General features: G+C 42.5%; 4 protein-coding genes across 4 annotated transcripts in view; all 4 read left to right on the top strand.

Moving 5' to 3' along the window:
* Positions 1-18637, top strand: part of bdg (bedraggled) — a 226760-nt gene that overhangs the window by 66852 nt on the left and 141271 nt on the right. The window lies entirely within an intron of this gene.
* Positions 1-18637, top strand: part of LOC135703178 (G1/S-specific cyclin-D2-like) — a 306040-nt gene that overhangs the window by 158720 nt on the left and 128683 nt on the right. The window lies entirely within an intron of this gene.
* Positions 1-18637, top strand: part of LOC135703165 (cytochrome P450 9e2-like) — a 54342-nt gene that overhangs the window by 31391 nt on the left and 4314 nt on the right. The window lies entirely within an intron of this gene.
* LOC135703133 (probable cytochrome P450 9f2) lies at positions 16136-17863 on the top strand. Its single transcript, XM_065224236.1, has 2 exons — positions 16136-16362; positions 16423-17863. The coding sequence occupies exons 1-2, from the start codon at positions 16151-16153 to the stop codon at positions 17819-17821; spliced, it is 1611 nt and encodes a 536-aa protein (XP_065080308.1). The 5' UTR covers positions 16136-16150; the 3' UTR covers positions 17822-17863.

The following is an 18637-nucleotide window of genomic DNA, read 5'->3' as shown; positions in this document are numbered from 1 at the left end:
GATGGAGGTCTGCTATTCTTGTGTCGAATGGACGATCTAGGATCATCCTCAACACTCTATTCTGTGCAACCTGGATTTTGTTCCTGTGGGTCTGAGCGCACGATTCCCACACCGGGGCGGCATAGAAGATCGCGGGGGCTATGATCTGTTTGTAAACAGCCAGTTTGTTTTGCCTTGAGAGGCGGGATCTGCGGCAAATGAGCGGATACAAACACCTAACCAAGGCGGAGCACTTAACTAGGGTTTTCTCTATGTGCGAGCGGAACAGGAGCTTCTCATCGAACAACATCCCGAGATAAGTAACATCAGTGGACCACTCGACCCTTGTACCATCCATTATTACGGTACAGGAGGGAGACGGTTTAAGTTTTAATGATTGTCTGTGAAGGAACATGATCGCTTGGGTTTTCGAGGCGTTGATTTTGATTTTCCACGTGGTGGCATAATCAGTAAAGGTGTCAAGGCATCGTTGGAGCTTGTTCGTAATTTCACGAGGCATCCTACCCTTGACGGCTATTGCGAACAGGAAGAACACGCAACCGTCTCCTAGAGGAGGGATGTACGACGTGTAGATGCTGTAAAGCAGTGGTCCCAGCAGACTCCCTTGCGGAACACCTGCTGGGATCGGAAATTGTCCCGAAAGGGAACTATTCAACGACACCCTGAACGACCTTTGCTGGAGATAGTTACTGGTGTTTGCCAAGAACAGGTCCAGCGTCGATGGGTTGCCCGTCGGTGATGTGAAGGTTGGTTCGTCCGGAAACCAGACGGAATAGAGACCATGCTGGGAATGGTCGAATAGCAGGCGGCCGTTCTGGTTCTGCTGGTAGTTCCGCCAGGCCTCGTGCCGGGCGTTCAGGTCCCCTCCGATTACAAAGCGGGCATTGGTGCGGGTTATGATGGCAAGGTCGTTCTTGAACTGCTGTGCTGTACCATTGCTAACGGTACATTGCCGGGGGCAGTAGACAACGATGAACCGGACGTTTCCGGTCGATGTTTCCACCTCAACGCCGACGGCCTCGATGATGGAAGTGCGGTAGTGGGGTAGGGTGCAGTACTTGATGCCTTTCTTGATGATGACCGCGACACCGCCCCCCCTGGAGCTGGTGCGATCAAGCCGGACAATGCTGTGGTCGGGCAGCCAGAAGCTGTCACCGGTCTTGAGGTGGGTCTCGGTGAGAAGGCCCACGTCGATGTCGTGCTTGTGGAGGAAGTCTGCAAGCTCAATGTTTTTCGCCCCTACGGAGCGAGCGTTCCAGTTGGCGATCTTTATGGGTTCACGGTCCATAATTAGCGACGAAGGAGATGATAGCTTGGAGCTGTTGTGTTCTTGTTGCGCAGGTGCGCTTGATGATGATGGCCTGGGCCAACAGTGTGACGATCTCATCCGTTGACAGCGGAGAATCGTCTGTAGCTTCACCGGTTGTACCGGCCAATCCCGGAGCAGGGGGATCCGTCGATGGCCCGGAGGCTTGACCGGGTACTGCAGCGGCAGCCAACTGTTGGTTGAGCGGGAGCGGCGGCAACACTGGAATTGGCCGTGATTGGACCGGTGATAACGGAGGAAAGTTCTGCGCGTTGTTTTCTGGAACCTTCTTGCGACCGGGCTGGCTGTTGGACGAGGCCTTCTTCCGGATCTCGGCGTATTCGGCCCGCTTCGGGCAGGCCTTACTCGTGGCCTTGTGGGCGGCACCGCAGTTGGCGCATGTGGGAGTGGCTTCCTCGATGCTGTCGCAGTTGTCGATCTTGTGGTTTTTGCCGCATTTGATGCAGCGGCTGGCCATGCGGCAATTCCTGGTGCCGTGCCCGAACAATAGGCAGTTCGAGCACTGAGTGACGCCACGGTGGGTGGGTTTATACCGCTCCCACTTCACTACGATGTGGAACAGTGTGCGTGTCGTCTGGAGATCCTTCACGGTTGTGGAGTTCTTCTCCAGATGGACCAGGTAGAGCTGGTCACGATACTTGATGGCCTTGCTGCGGGTCATCTTGTGGATTTCGACCGGCATGAGGCCGTTCGCCTTAATCTCGTCCATTAAGGTGGTGGTGTCCATGTCGTGGAGCCCGCGCAGCACCACTTTCAGCGGCTTGGTGGCCTCGATGTCGTGGGAGAAGTACTCCAGCTTCATTCTGTCCAAGAGGGCCTGAACTGCGTTGAAGTGTTTTTCGGCCGGGACCATCAGTTTGTAGCCTTCCGTGCACCGTTGAATGGTGCAGCGAAGGCCCTGCTTAATGTAGAAATCCAGCTGCTCCCATAGCCCGGGAGGGAAGCCCTTCACATAGAAGGGTGGCAACTTAACTTTTTTCGGCACCGTCTCAGGGTCCGACTGCGGCTGGGCTCCGTTCTGCAGGGCGGAGAACGGATTGTTGCTCAGCAGCTTTTTTGCTGCTGATACGGTGGCGCTGCTGTCTTCAGGTCTGGGACGTTTAGTTCCGGGAGGCCCCGGCTGCGGGTCCGCAACGCCTGTCGGGATGGGCAATGGGGTTTTCTTCTGCTTCTTCTGGGCTGGCTCGGTGGTCGCGCCGTCTCCTGGGAGAGTCTGTTTTCCCGGTAAACCGGCACTCGCGTTACCGCGCGATTTCTTACCCATGGCTGGGTCAGCGAGAGCGTCACTACACAACGCGGAGCTAATTCGACTTGCGAACGAACGAACGAAACTAGAGAGAATTCAAATCGACTGAACTGCTCAACAGTCTGGCAGCGAATGAGTCATGAAACATGAAATGCAATGTTGTTTACTTTTATACTCTTTCATCGGCTGCGTCAGCCAATCAGGATGCGCCATTCGATGACGTCGTTCAATTTCCTATTGGAAGCGTTCATCGCGTACAGAATGCTTCATGTAGTTTTGCTACTGAAGATGTTTTTCCCGCAAAAAAAAAAAATTACTCGTGGTCACATTTTAAATAAACTATTGTTGTTTGCAGAATTTAAAATACCGGAAAAAATTATATACGGGCCGGAAAAAAAACGAGAAAACCCAGCAATTTTAAAATAAAAATTCACTGGCTGGTCGGACGGAGTGCTGTGTTCTTCCGCATTTCAGGGAAGCAATAGCGTAAATTGAAAAGTACTCGGCTTCTCACTATCGGAAAATTTAACAAATTGGGTCGCGATCAACGAAAGCTTGAGAACCGCTGGTCTAGAGGTTTTATAACTCTGAAACTCTAACCTATGGAGTTTACCGAAATCTCAACAGCTGAACGTTCGGTTGATTTTTCACAGATTTCCTGTCATTTTTTTTACGGATATTCTATATAATTTCATTGATCTGTTTACCGAACGTTCAGTTGTTGAGATTTCGGTAAAAATTCATAGCAATCTGTGAAATATTCTCAGTGTGCAGAGACTTCATAAAGGTCTTTAACGGCATGTCAGAGATAAATTGTCCTAAAGGTCCATTTAGACTATCTGATTTGTTGATCTGATTCGAGCTGACTGCTCGAAAATTAAGTCAGATGCAATGTTTGGTTGTGTTTCCACTTTTTCGACAATACGATTAGACTTGACGTTTGATTTGTCGAACGGGATAGGATTGTTTTTAATTTTCATTCGACTTGTTGAAACCGGGTTTTTAATTGATTTTGGGTTGAAAAGATTTTTAGATGAATATTACAAGGAATGGAGAAAAATAACAAGACGGTGCCCAGAAGCCAGGTTAATTGATTAATTATAATTACTCTTTTCGTTCTAATAGTCGATTTACTTTTTATATTCTAATACTTTAGCGTAACTGGCCGAAAAAACCAGGTGTGGTCGTCCAATGCGTGCTTATATAATACGAAGCACTTTTTGTACCAGAACAAGTAAACAGTAAATTTTCTCAGGAATCTGAGAAAAAAAACTGATTTTCTTGGATGTTTGATGATTTTTCTCAACATTTTTAGAAAAATAAAAACGTGCTGAATTTTTTTTTTTTATTTTGGGTACGGTAAGCTTTGAATTTACCAGAAGTTACCAGAACTTTCCAGAAATTATACGGATTTCCCAAAAGTTCTAGGAATTTACCAGAAGTTATTCGAAATTTTCAGCAGTCCTACGAATTTTACAGATATTCTACGAACTTCACAGAAGTTTTATGAATTTCACAGAAGTTCTACGAATTTTCCAGAAGTTCTACGATTTCACAGAAATTATAAGAATTTCCCAGAAGTGCTAAGATTTTATCAAAAGTTCTATCAGAAGATCTACGAATTTTTCAGAAGTTTAACGAATTTCCTTGAAGTTCTACGAATGTTACAGAAGTTCTACGAATTTCCCAAAAGCCCCACAAACGTCTCAGTTGTACTAAAATTTTCCAGAAGATCTAAGAATTTCCAAAAGTTCTACGAATTTGCCAGAAGGTCTACGAACTTCCCCGGAAGTTTTCTATTGAACTACCAACTTTTTGATAAGCTGTACGAATTTCCTAGAAGCTCTACGAACTTCCAAGAATTTTAACGGGCTTACTAGTAGTACTAAAATTTAAGTTCTATAAATTTTGCAGAATTCCTCTGAAATTCTACGATACGCATAGTTTTGCGAATTATGCATAAACTCTATGAATTCTGCAGATATTCTACGAATTTCCGAAAAGTTCTACGAATTTTCAGAAGTTCTATGATTTTTTTTTCCGAAAAGGTAAGAATTTCCAAGAATTTCTACAAATACGTCGTAAATGGGAATAAGGGTAATAGTGAACTGAATTCCATTGATCAAGAGATACGAATATCGAAATACGAAGATCACCTCTGATAAAAAGGTCTATGGGAAGGCATGGTCGCGAAGAAATTATAGAAAACGTGAACTGTTTACAGATTTCTGGAAATAACGATATGGTGATTGGGGGTTCACTCTTCCCTAATCACGCAGTAAGAGAAGCGTGAAATGCAAATCAACCACATCTGCACTAGCCGAAGAAGACAAATTCATCAACAAGAAGGACTTCATTTTGGGTTGAGTGATTCACTATGCAACTGAGGATGACTCGTTGTCACTTCACTTCATTTTTAGCGTGAAGTGACACCGGTAATAATTGCCGAAGAGTCAAGTGCGTAGTGATGTGGTGGTGGCGTGGCATCACTCAACATACGCCAGCTTCGAAGAAATTGTTAAACGTGTGAGGTAATGCCCCATCACCGCCACATCAGTGAGGTCTGGCCAACTTCTTTCTGGTTGCTGAGAACGGAAAGGCGGATACTAAATCTGCATCTATTTTTCTGACAGTGTGAACCAATCAAATGAGTAGGTCGTCAACTTGTTTTGAATTGATAAATAGGGAGTACGGTATCAGTCATCATGGAATTTTCGCAGTTAAAGTCTACGTTACGTACAGTCAAAACTTTTGGAAACTTCCGAAGTTAATTTTTATTTGTTTAAAAGTGTCCTCCTTAACTTGTTTCGATGGGAATAGCCTCTCTGAAAATCGTATCCTATTTTGCGATAAACGGGCGAACTTTTCTCGATAGTTTTTCAAACGATTATGGAGCATCCTGACAAAGTTTTGGAAGCCTCTTATGTTCTCTTTCGCATTCTATTTAAAATTATAAACGTAAATATTCCAACGGTGCAAATGCTAAATTTCGATAATTCATGTCATCCAGCAGGTATCGGGAACTTAAAAATGAATAATTTAAATTATTTACCGGAGAAACTACGAATTAGATTTAAATATATATTGTCTAATTTGATTTCGTTTAAAATTTTCAAATCCAAATCGCTTGACAGATTACCTTTTCGTCTTGTGCGAACAGTGTAAACACGGTCAGATAAAGGAATTCGATATGATTTGTAGAAAGGGAAATCGAGCAGATTTTTCATTATGGCAACATAAAAAGTCAAGCATACAAATCAAATAGTCTAAACGGACCTTAAGTAAAGTGAGTTCCAAGTCTTATTGAGTAAGTTCAGAAGAGTTGGTGTATGGCCCTAAGGTAATCCATAAAGCCTCTGAAGTTAGCTCAAAACCTGTTTAAGCAATGTTTTTATTTTTTCCGCCCTCTATTACGGAATCTTAAAATCAGTCATTAGATTACGCTGCCACCACACGTATGTCCACATTTATGCAAATTTCAGTCAACAATTAAAATTGAAATTTCCACACCTTCCGCTTGATCGGTTGGGCGGAGATTGGCGGCCATATAATATACCAATCAACCAAATGGTTGTCTCTAGCTTTATTCTAGCGTGCATGAACTCCAACAAACCATGCTGCCGCATGCAATAACAAACGATCGGTTTTCCGCCCAGTTACCCACCGCCGAGACAACAATGGCTTATTTCCCAACATGCTGATGTAGCCCTAAACGACGCGTGGTGGCAGTAGATTGGTACTGGAAGAAAAATATATGGCAGAAACTTTAGGCTAGTTAAACCTTTTACACCAGCATTCTTCTCTCATCAGCAATTGCACCGGTTCAGTAGGTCATGAATGAACGAAAATATTACGTCGCCTACTACCTACATATCACCCTATATGATAGAATTTGACGATTGAAGAAGCGTCGTCGTCGTCGTCGTCGTCGTCGTCGTCGTCGTCGTCGTCGGGCAGATCGAAATTAATGCCTTAGGAAGCGACTGTGTTACGCAAGAAGCTATAAAGGTATCTCTACTAATTCAATTGACCCACCGAAACCCATTAATTCAGTGGAGCATGAACTGCCATCAATTGCCATATGATTACTTTAAATGGAATTAATTTTTCATATGAAAATGGCGCAAGTAGGGTGCCAGCTCAACGCATCGTGCTTGACAGTTTGACCCCGTCGTCGTCGTCGTCATCGCAGTAGGCAGTGGCGAATTGTCAAGTGATGAGTCAATTCTTCAACTTTCCCACATAAAAATTAACCATTTGAATCCGGGGAGTAGCGCGAATTGGGCACCACATTCTCCGGTATCACAATTCAAATTAATTCGCCGGTGTTCACATCGTTTGACGTCTTGCCTTGCTCGAAAGCCAAAGAAGTGAAATTAAATTCCATTTCGGCAGTGGCGGTCCTCTAATTATGATTCATCATTGTGTCAGCCGTGGCAGTGGCACTCTGTCCATTGTTGCGCAATTGTGACAGTTGTAAATAGCCGGTATTGTAATTCGAGATGCTCCCCTAGGGCTCGTTTCCAATGCCGAAAAGTTCAAATAACGATGTTTGCCCTTAATGACGTTGTTGGTATGATTTTTCTTTGTTTACTGTGATGCGATCGGAATGAAACCTAGTTTCCGAATGGGAGTTTGTTTGCTTGTGCATTTATCTTACCTGGTGCCCCTTTTTATTCGATTGTAATAAAGTCGGCACTGCCTAAGCCGAGATATGCTGCGGGTAATTAGAGAGTTGTTGCACTCCACCTAGATCTGTGCTTTTTTTTATCTCAGCTGAATCAACAGATTGTTTGCACGTTTACGATATCTAAATTGGCCGCTCGTCGTCGGGTGTAACTTGCGCGTGGTGTGCTGCGATTGGAGGGCATTTTATACCCCATTATTGCTAGGTTTGTTATGAACTGCCTGCTACTGTCAACAACTTCCGCCTCATAGAAATCTGTTAAGAAAGTTGTTGTGGTACAAAATTTGAACGTGAAACTTTTTTTTTTTTGTAAATGTAATATTTTTTAACTGATAGTAGAATTAATGTACAAACCAACTAATTAGCATTGTTACTAACAGCTGATTGCAATATTAATAATACATACAAATAATGAGATGTGAAAAATGTTAAAATTTAAAAAAGTTCAAAGGGTAATCAACTCTGCAGCATGGCACACTATTCGGCTCTTTAGGACAAACGTTGACAAGTAGGATACAATCGATATAATATAAAATGGCATCACTGTCGAGAGTTGACGTTTTGCCAATCGTTGCTAATGTGAACTTCTTTGTTTACTCCATTGGGCTTCACATTTGGGTTCGGATTCCAAGGAAAAATGCTGTGAGCATTGCCTGCAGCTGTCTGCTCGTGGTTTCGTCCAGTCACGCCAACAGAGTTCTTCCGGTGCAATGGGTGACCTACCAATCAATCAATTATGCTGCCTTGCTCAATCTCGAAAGTGCATCTCGCATGACGACACAAAGTAATTTGCTGTTCGGCAAGATCCCAACAATGATGAACAACAACAACCACAGGGTACAGTCTAAGTCGATCAGAACTGTTTCGAGGATGTTGTTTCTAGGGTGGGAGTGAACTTTCATTTTACTGGCAGCTGGTGAAAATTTCGTCCTCCGTCCGTTTCTTGTGGACGGGTCGTATAGGTTGTATTGCTTCCAGTTCCTCTTCCACTGTCCAATCCGCTCTCATTCTAATGATAGTGAAGTCTAATATTTGCCATGAACCATGGTCATGAATTAGGTAAACGGAAAATGTAAACACAATCACAAAAATCTAACGTCAGGGTTGCCAAACTCATGGGATATTGACACCTTGATTGATACACTTCGACCTACTTCGGAATGATCGGCACAACGCTTGGCACAGCTTTCGGCACGTCTACCGTAAGTGCAGTCCTTTTTATTTAAGAAGAAGATAGTTTCTTAAAATATGACCGAATTACCAATGATTCATTCAGTGGCGTTGCGTCCACATGTGCAACCTGTGCACGACACAGGTGTAAATAATTTAAAAAATGCGTTTAGATTTTTATAGATTTGATGGTCACATTATAGCTGTTCTTTACACCAGACCACAAGTGACCATGAATACACTATCTTATAGTGTGGCTCAATTAAATCTTCGACCTTGATTTGCTTCAAAAAGGATTCAGTTCAGTTCGGATGGTCTACCTAATCCCTAATGCATTGATTTCTAAGCATGTCTATATCACTACCATGACAAAACGTTAAATAGTGCTCCTAAAAGCGAGCTTTTTTGGGTGGCGGGTGGCATGTTTGTGAATGGTTAAATGCCTGATGTAAGCCAAGCAGATCTTCTATCACCTCTTCATTGTGTAACTCTTCATTGTGTATCTTCGTTCATGCATTTAACGGTTGATTTGAATATTATCAGTTCCGCGAACTACTCGCCGCCACGCTGGCATCAGATCACTTTGACGTTTCTATACATTCTATAGAACTTTTATGCAATATTGTTTACGAGTTAGCGAGCAAGCTTGTTTTCCGCGAGAAGCCAGAGAGATGTCGTTACTGAGGTCCTATGTTTTGAGATACTATGTTTTCAAGAAAAACTTTTTCAATGAATTACGTCTGTTTGTCTGTGGTCTGAGTTTAAATTAGAGATTAAGTTAAAATTGAGTTTAAATTAGAAGAACATTTGTGATGTATGGGTGCCTAAAGCGTGCACGTAACGTGCGCGTAACATTTGAAAAGAGCCTATCAACTTTCGTAAATAATTTGCTAGGTCCTTTTCACGAGAACCGAAGTACGCCCCCGCAAACCAAGAGCACTATCGGGAAGGGGAGAATTTCCTCTGCCCGATGGTGTTGTTAGTTTGCGTGAGCGTATTCGGTTCGCGCGAAAAAGGCTTAACAAGTCTTGTGTACATAAGTTGATAGACCCGTTTCAAATGTTACGTGAGTATTATTCATGCGTTCATTTTTAGTAAACAGGGCCCCGCTATTGTGTCACTTTTTGTCGAGTGAGTGAACTCAAATCCATCCGTGCACTCGTCTATTACCGATGGTTGCGCCGGTGCGCCTGTCAAAACTAATGAGCTTTCCCTGGTTCATTCTGATAGTGTTGTTCTGATGAATGAAGAGTTGATTTATTTAAGTTTGCTACCCAGAGGACTTCATGAATTTTCTATAGATTTTGACACTATTTTGTATCAAAAAATGTTTTTGGAAGTCTTTGACGGATATTCTTCATTACACTTCAGTCGAAAGAGTTAGCCTTGTGATAAAAACGAGAATTTGTCAAGTATTGCAATTCCTCCTACTTCGGTTAGCGCGAAAAGGGCCATACAAGTTTTGTTGTAGTTAGGCCCTTTAAATGTAACGTTAGGTAGTGATTAATATAGTAATTGAGAATAAGTCCCTCGAATTCATGGAGTATTGAAAAAAAAACTCAAACTAATATGTGGTGGTAAACTATAACGAACAAAGTTTGGTGTACAGGTAAACAAATGAGACACGCGACGCCTCTGGATTCATTAAACGGATGGAGGCCACTTGAAAAGCTAAATTTTTACTTTAAGACGAGGACAAGTCAAAAATCAAAACCAAATCTACCTGCTCCAGAGGATAAATTCAGACGATTTCCTTCGAAGAAATTAAAGATTTCAATGATAATCGTGAGGACTACACCGGGGAAGAGTCGGGGTTTTATTTTCACCAGGGAAAACCGGGAAAAAGCTCGGTAGATCGTCGTCCCATTTGTATTTTGTGGTGTACGGAGCCCGTTGGCCTAGTGTTGACCGTTTTTGCTTATTGAGCTATTCTGATCAATAATAGGCTTCTTTTTTGACATCCTGGTTTGAACGCATTGGATAGCTTCATGTCTCCACTTCCCCTCTAAAAAGGTTACTACCAGTGGTAAATTAAGACCTTGCTACTCACTGATTTCTCATATATGCGCCCGACCATCTCAAATCCTTTCATTGTAATTTGGGAATTTACACAAAATTTAGCGGGAACTAAATATTCTTAAGGGCCACCCACAAAGTTCTATGATTTTTCCAAAAGCGGTAAGAATTTCCAAGAATTTCTACATGTACGCGTAAATGGGAATAAGGGTATTCGTGAACTGAATTTCGTTGATCAAGAGGTTCCAAAGGGTGGCAATAAGATCTACCCTGGCGACTTCAATACGAAGATCACCTCTGATAAAAAGGTATATGGGATGGCATGGTCGCGAAGAAATTATAGAAAACGTGAACTGTTTACAGATTTCTGGAAATGACGATATGGTGATTGAGGGTTCACTCTTTCCTAATCACGCAGTAAGAGAAGCACGTGAGTTTTGTGATATGCAAATCATCCACATCTGCACTAGCCGAAAAAGACGAATTCATCAAGACGAAGAACTTCATTTTGGGTTGAGTGATTCACTATGCAACTGAGGATGACTCGTTGTAATTTGGGAATCTACACAAATTTAGTTCGCGCTAACGAAAACTAGGGTAAGGGTAAAACTTATCTGCAATCAGCTCGCTTAAAAAATACAAATCTAAACGCTACGATGTTTTATTGACTGACGTTTCGGTCTTTCGACTTGCTCTTTCTCAGAGGACATAAAGTTATGCCGTCTTTCATTCAGCGCAAAAAGTTTTACGATCTTAATCTAAATCTAGCCCAGATGAAGATCTCTGGATTTGCCTGGAGGGTTCGTTCTTTCATGAAGTTCCATAAATTTTCAAGAAATTCTCGAAACTTCTCTTCCATTCCAACAATTTTTCTGCTGGCAAATAGAATTTTGTTGAACAATTCAGAATATTCTATAATTCCTCGGCTCTTCTTGAAACTTCCTGCAATTAATAAGCGGAGCTACTCGTAATACTCCGAACTTCCCTGAATTTGCGTTTCCTTTATTTGTTTTTCGTTGATCTTGTTTTCTGTACTGAGTACTACCATAAGGTAACTATAAGACCAAAAGGTCTCGAAGAAACGTGATCAACTTTTTGGCTCAGCTCTGGTACTATCTTCGGTCCCAAGATAATCGATGCAGTCCTCGACACATAGCAAAATCCACGAACCCCTCATTTTATCTGTCAAACTTTTCGAGTATAATGGGGCACGTTATTCGATTTGCTTGGGACCAATAGGCTAGTCAAGTAGTGAGTCAATTTAAAATCGTTAGTTTTCACCGGTTGGTACTACTGCTACCGACGCCAGGGAGGCAGCCGCCACACCTGGATCCTACCTATCGACCCATCAACTCATAGACCTAAGACCAACGGCTTTACTTCCATTCCGAAGGAAGGCGTGATCAGAGATTTTATGTCTCAGAAAATCCCGACGATGCAGACTAGAATTGAACCCAGGCCCTTTGGACTGAGAGGCAGTCACGTTTACCACTACACCACCGGCACTGCAGTTCTCTGGACAACGATGCCATATATACAGATTTCTGTATACGAAAAAAGTGGTCACCCTTTTTTTAATTTTGTCCAAAAAATATCAAATGAAGTATTTCGTGAAGCTACAATTAATGTAATAACTAGTTAATATATGTAACTATTTTTATATCTAATGAGATTAGAAAAATCTTTATTGCAATTAAAGTTACAAGGGTTAAAAAAAGATAGTGCCCACCTTTATCGTGTACAAAAGTCTGTATATGTATATCTGGCATCGTTCTGGACTTCTTTAAAATTCCCAAACCTTCTTATATAGAGTGTCCCAGAAAGTATAAGCACACTTTCAACTCACCGCCTTTTCTACCCGATGAAGTTTATCAGCAGTTCATCAATGTGTGTTTTTGTTTATTTATTGCTCAACAAGTTTGTGTGCGTCATCAAAATGCGAAGCATTTGCACTGTTCCCAACCTATCAGTAAGGAAGTTGGCGAAAAAGGAGGAAGTAAGTATCGGAGCAGTCCAAACCACCATCCGGAAGTTCGGTGAAGAAGCTACTCTCGAGGACACATCAAAATCTGGCCGTAAACCGGGACCGGTGGATCGAGAAGTGGACCGGAAGATCACCCAGCTTTCGTCAATAAGAAAAGTGCCTCTGTTCGAGAGTTGGCCAATAAACTGAGAGTCGAAGAGTAACGTCCAACGTGCTAACAATGGAAGAAACGGGCTGAAAACGTTCAAGAAGCAGAAGAAGTCGAAACGGAGTCAGAAACAAGCCGTATCCGTCAAACCGAGGGCTCGGAAGCTATATGATAGTCTGCTGTGTGGAAAATTTGCAATACCGGGAGACCAATACTACACAGTACGTGATGGTCAGGAAGTGGACGATGCCGATAAGTCAATTTTTACCGAAAAATTTGCTAAGAAGGCCATGGTTTGGCAAGCAATATGTGAGTGTGTCAAGTTTGTGACGAAGGAAACGATGAACACTGAAATTTACATTCGGGAGTGTTTGAATCGGCATCTGCGGCCCAAGATCATCCGTCAACATGATGGCCCAGTACTATTTTGGTCCGATTTGGTGTCAATGTACTACTCGAAAGAAACGGTAGCTTATACGTGCCAAAAGAGATGAATTCTCTGAATTGACCGGAGGCCCGGTCAATCGAAACTTTTTGGGCTCTTTCCAAGGGATATCTATGGAAACACTTTAAGGCAGTGAATTGAATCGAAGAATTTGAAAAAAATACTGGCAAAAGTGGCCAAAATTATCGCCAAAGAATCTGTGCTGAAGCTCATGGGCAGCGTCAGATCAAAAGTTTGCTTCTTGGCATGCGGTTAAAGGAACTGCAGATTATTTTCATCCAATTGAAGTAGAATACTATAGAGAACATATAGGGGGAATGGATGTAATGTCGGCCTAAATGCCCCTAAAATGCATAATGCATAAATTCAGCAATCGACAAAATTTTCAATAGTGATCGAAAATATGCATTAGTACCGTCGCAATGACGCGTTCATCTAGATAAAATTGATAAATATCAAATTTTTAGCGATGGGCCCAATCTTGGATCCATAGGCCAACATTAGAGCCATTTCCCCTATATATGAAATAAAAATTTGAGTTCATTAACATAACGTTGTTTTATTCCAAACTGTGCTTATACTTTCTGGGACACCCTATAGTTCTCCAAATTTTCCTGAAGCATATGGTGCTGTCCTGAATTTATAGAATTTAACAATTAACAGATCTTAGTACTACTACAGATCTTAAAACTTCTTCGAAAGTTTGAACTTATGATTTTAAGATCTCCGAGCTTCCCTGGAGATCTCGAGAGCTAGCTTTTTTGAAAGTTTCTACAAATCTCCTAAAGTTCTGTAGACTTTTCAGATGATTTTTTGACATCTCTAAAATTTTCTGCATATCCCTGAAGTTATAGAACTTCTTTAAAGTACTACAGAGACCCTGAAGCTAATAGACCCGTCTCAAAGTTGAAGCATGATATGCCTAACATTTGACAGAAGTTTTCTTACTATCCCAGAAGTTCCGAAGTCCTCGGTATTTTCTTTCATTCCTTGGAACTTCTTTCTACATTTTTAACCCTTTTGAAGTTCTTCAATCTTTCCTGAAGTTCTCGCTACTCTTCTGATGATGTTCCTGGAATTGCACTGAAATTAATAAAACATGTCCAAAAGATCATTAAACTTCCCTGATGTTCTCATTAATTTTTGAAACCACGTTCCCACTGGTTTCCTGAATTTAATGGAACTACCCTAAGGTTCTCTAAATTTAGCTCGGAACTTCCCTAAAAATTTCTGCAATTTTCCTGATAACCATGGTCTGAACTGCTTGGAAGTGATCGCAGTAGGCCGCGCTTTCTAAGCTGACGTGTTTTTCTTTTGCTGCGTATTTTTCGCCAGCGAATTAATTTAAATTGTTTGCTTTAAATTTGTTAATTTGTGTGCTGAAATGTTGTTTCAAGTGTTCATAAAGTTATCATTTAGTGATATATCGTGTTTTGCCTGTGTTTACTTTGAGTGACTCGGTTGACCTTGAATTTAACCTCCAATATATACGATGCAGCTTCAGTTCTATCGTTCGGCGTCGGTTTTCATTGCTTCCCGGGAGCCCGGTTCGTCGAGTTCGGATGCTACACTTTTGGCGTGAAGTTCTATTGAGAGATCAGTCCGGTTGGTGAATTAGCCCGGGAACGTGTTGATAATATGTTTTGGTGGTGATTCGGTGGCCGACGTTGCCGTGAATCAGCAAGTCTTTCGCTTGCAAAAGTGTTCGGCTGTTGGTCTCTCTCCGGTGTCGGAGATTGCGAGCAATATGAAAGATGCCTCGCTGGATACGCCCAAGACTGGACTGGTGGCAGTTGGTGGCCGCGAACTGTTCCTGGGGAAAGCACTAGACGCAAACCTCCTCCCAGATGACCATGGCAATGCAAGAAAATTTGTGTTCGTTGAAGGAAGTATTACGACAAAGGATCATCCATACCATTTTTGCATTAGTATAATTGTGTGACAAGTACAGCCACACTCTAAGTCCAGAGAAGTCGAGAAATTTTCCAGCCCGAAAAATTCTTAGACCGGACCGAGAGTTTAACCCAGCCACCTCCAGCATGGTCTTGCTTTGTAGTTGCGCTTTTACCGACTGAGCTAAGGGAGGCTTTTTTGCCTCTTTGATCTCCATTGAATTTCTAGAAATTTTCCGGAAATCTATCGAACTGCCCTGATGCTATCGGAACTTATCTGAAAGATCTTAAAACTTGCCCGACGCTCTTGACGTTTTCAGAACTACTCTCAAGTTTTCGAAGGTTCCTTTAAATTCTTAGAAATCCCAAGAAATTATCATTCTTGAATTTTGTTTTCTGAACTTAATTGAACGGTCCTTAAGCTATCGAATTTTTCCTGAAGTTTTCGCAGTTCCAAAGTTTCTGTAATCATACAGACTGAAATACATTCAGTTTTGGGCACAGTGTTTATGAAGTCTGTGCTCAGTCAGTTAGTGCTAGTGTGCTAGTTTTTTACTTAGATTCCTGAAAAAATTACAAGTAAACATATTTACTGGGACTTAACGCTGGCTAAGGAAAGCTTCAATGATTTCGACAGTTTCTGAATTTCACATTCGTTCAGCAAAATGTTTTTGAAAAATTTCAAAGACGCCATTTTGAAAATTTGACAAGACCCAAAATGGCCGAATCTGATCCTATCCTTAGACAATGTACCCTTCTAACCTCGATTAAGCCGCGAGTACTCGGCCCAACTTCTACTAGACATAGAATTAAGTGAATTTTTTACAAACAGTGAACAATTAATTATCGGCTCCGTAAAGCTAACGCGATTGATCCTTCCAAATAAACGAAATGGATAAAAAACAACAAACAATTATGCGAATGTTTCATGCAAATCGGAGAAGGTCGAGTTTGTTCGTTTCGTCATTTGACGTGGAACTGCTCTATTGTAGCTCCCGCGCTACAGCGCTTATCAGATGATTGTTAGCTCTCGAATTTGGCAGCAAACACATACGCTTGTTGATAATGGCTATCAATCTTTCTGATGGGATGCAAAAATTCATTTTATTGTTGTCTCCAGCGACTCACACACAACTCAACTTTCTAATCTACGAAATTCATTTATCAAAAATTTGAGCTACAACTGCGGCGGCGGCTTTCATTCCCGTTCAGTAGCGTAACAAACTTCAATCGAAATGGAAGTGGACCTCGTTCATCTGGCAGTGGTAGTGGCGATTTTCGGTTTCCTGTACCGCTGGATAACGCACAACAATGGCTACTTTCACGATAAGCCGATCCCTTCGATGGCGGTGCGACCTTTCTTGGGAGCTTCCGGTCCTCTCATGCTGAAGAAGGTCACTTTTGCCGAGTTCATCCAGTCGATCTACAACAAATACCCAGGGGTCAAGTAAGTAGCGTCGAATTCAAGCCTTCAATCCTGATGTAACACCTGTCATCATCTACGCAGAATCTTCGGGATGTTCGAAACGATCACGCCGTTCTTTGTGATCCGCGATCCGGAACTGATCAAGCAGATCGGCATCAAGGATTTTGATTACTTTGTGGACCATCGGCCTATTTTCGGTGTGGACGACGAGCATAGTGCGGATCATCCGAATGCTCTGTTCCGGAAGACTCTGGGATCGATGACCGGTCAGCGGTGGAAGGAGATGCGAGCGACGCTCAGCCCGGCCTTTACCGGAAGCAAGATGCGACAGATGTTTTCGCTCATGACTGAATGCTGCGATGGAATGATTCAGCATTACTTGGAGAAGTCGAAGGGCACCGGTCGAGTGGACGTCGAGATGAAGGACCTGTTCAGCCGGATCAGCATGAACGTGATCGCTTCGTGTGCCTTCGGGATCACAGTGGATTGCTTGAAGGAACAGGAACATGAATTTCTGTACCACGGAATAAAGATGATGGACTTCTCGAGGCCGATTGTGATCGCAAGGATGATGGCGATGCGCATTTTCCCGAAACTGTCCTCTCGGTTCGGGATCGATCTGCTGGATCGAGAACAGGCTGAATACTTCACGCAGGTCTTCCGCGAAACGATCAAGGCCCGCGAAAGCCAAAATATCGTCCGGCACGATATGATCGACCTACTGCTGCAAGCTCAAAAGGGTACGCTGAAGCATCAGAAGGAGAAGGATGATCAGGAAGGATTCGCCACCGTTCAGGAATCGGACGTGGGCAAAGTGGAGGTGACAAAGCGGTTGACAGAATCGGAAATGATCGCGCAGTGTTTGGTATTCTTCCTAGGTGGATTCGATACGGTGTCGACTTGTGCCATGTTCATGGCCTACGAGTTGGTTCGAAATCCGGATGTTCAGCAGAAGCTATACGAGGAAGTTCAGCAGACAGCTAAGGAACTCGAAGGAAAGCCGATCACCTACGACGTGCTGCAGACGATGAAGTACATGGACATGGTCATTTCGGAAACGTTGAGAATGTGGCCCTTGGCTCCGGCTACCGATCGCCTGTGCGTACGGGACTACACGATCGACGATGGCCAGGGTCTGAAGTTCACGATCGACAAGGGAACGTGCGTGTGGTTCCCGGCAGCTGGGCTGCACCACGACCCACAGTACTTCCCCAATCCGGAGAAGTTCGATCCGGAGCGATTCAACGACGAAAACAAACGGAACATCAACCTGGGAGCGTACCTGCCGTTCGGCATTGGTCCCCGGAACTGTATCGGGTCGAGATTCGCTCTGATGGAGGTCAAGGCCTTCATGTATTTCATTCTGCTGAAGTTTTCGTTCGAACGGGGGGAAAAGACACAAATTCCACTCCAGTTGAAGAAGGGCTTCACCAATGTGGGACCGTTGAACGGAATGCATGTGGAGATGCGGGTGCGGTAAAAAAATAGATAAGATTGTTCGAACTAAGTTTATCAGTAGGGGTTGTAAAGCAATGTTGTTCGTTTATAGATAGGGACCGAAATAAATATTGATTGGACAAAACCGGTTCGGTATCAGGTGTCGAAAGAAACATTCAGCTGTTCACAGCCAAAAGTAGCATCCGAAAGCGGGTCACGTAACTCGGCGAATCAACGAACTGGATTGCTTATTGGAAGATATTCAACTAACTATGCATTACGATTACAAGATAATCTAGTATGCTTTGGAAATCACTGCAGAAAGAGTTATAAAAAAGCCTGCATTTATCCACCTATGGTGCGATCTGACCTTTCTTACGTATTTGACGAATTTCATCCTAAAGCGTCTATAGAGTTGGCAGCATTCTGTCATATTTCATTGAATTCTAATGGTTTCAAATGTTTAGTAAACAACTTTGCATACTTGAACATGTTTTGACCTCCTCTCGAAAAAAAGCAAAACATTATTTTAACCTTTTTTTTATAAAAAAAAATGTAACTGAACAACAACGAAAAAAAAACATCGCTGATTTTTTGATATGTTGTGTAAAAAAGCCCAAATTTTCAATGAAAAATATAAAAACATATTGCGACCTCTGTATACAAACTATGAAATCCCTAAAAAATATACAATCAATGTTTTTCAATACAAAACAACTATTTTATAAATATCATCCAAAAAAATCGATCTTTTGGTCCACCCTAACATGGAAATGGTCACCCTAATATAAAAAAAAATATGGGTCTAATATTTTGCGATAAGGAACAAAACTACCAATTTTTACGAAATTCTGAAAAC

The sequence above is a fragment of the Ochlerotatus camptorhynchus genome, unplaced genomic scaffold, assembly GCF_037179485.1.
Source record: "Ochlerotatus camptorhynchus isolate MF236.1 unplaced genomic scaffold, CSIRO-AGI_Acam_v1.1 ptg000209l, whole genome shotgun sequence".
NCBI lineage: Eukaryota > Metazoa > Arthropoda > Insecta > Diptera > Culicidae > Ochlerotatus > Ochlerotatus camptorhynchus.
This window is presented reverse-complemented; position numbering and strand designations above follow the sequence as displayed.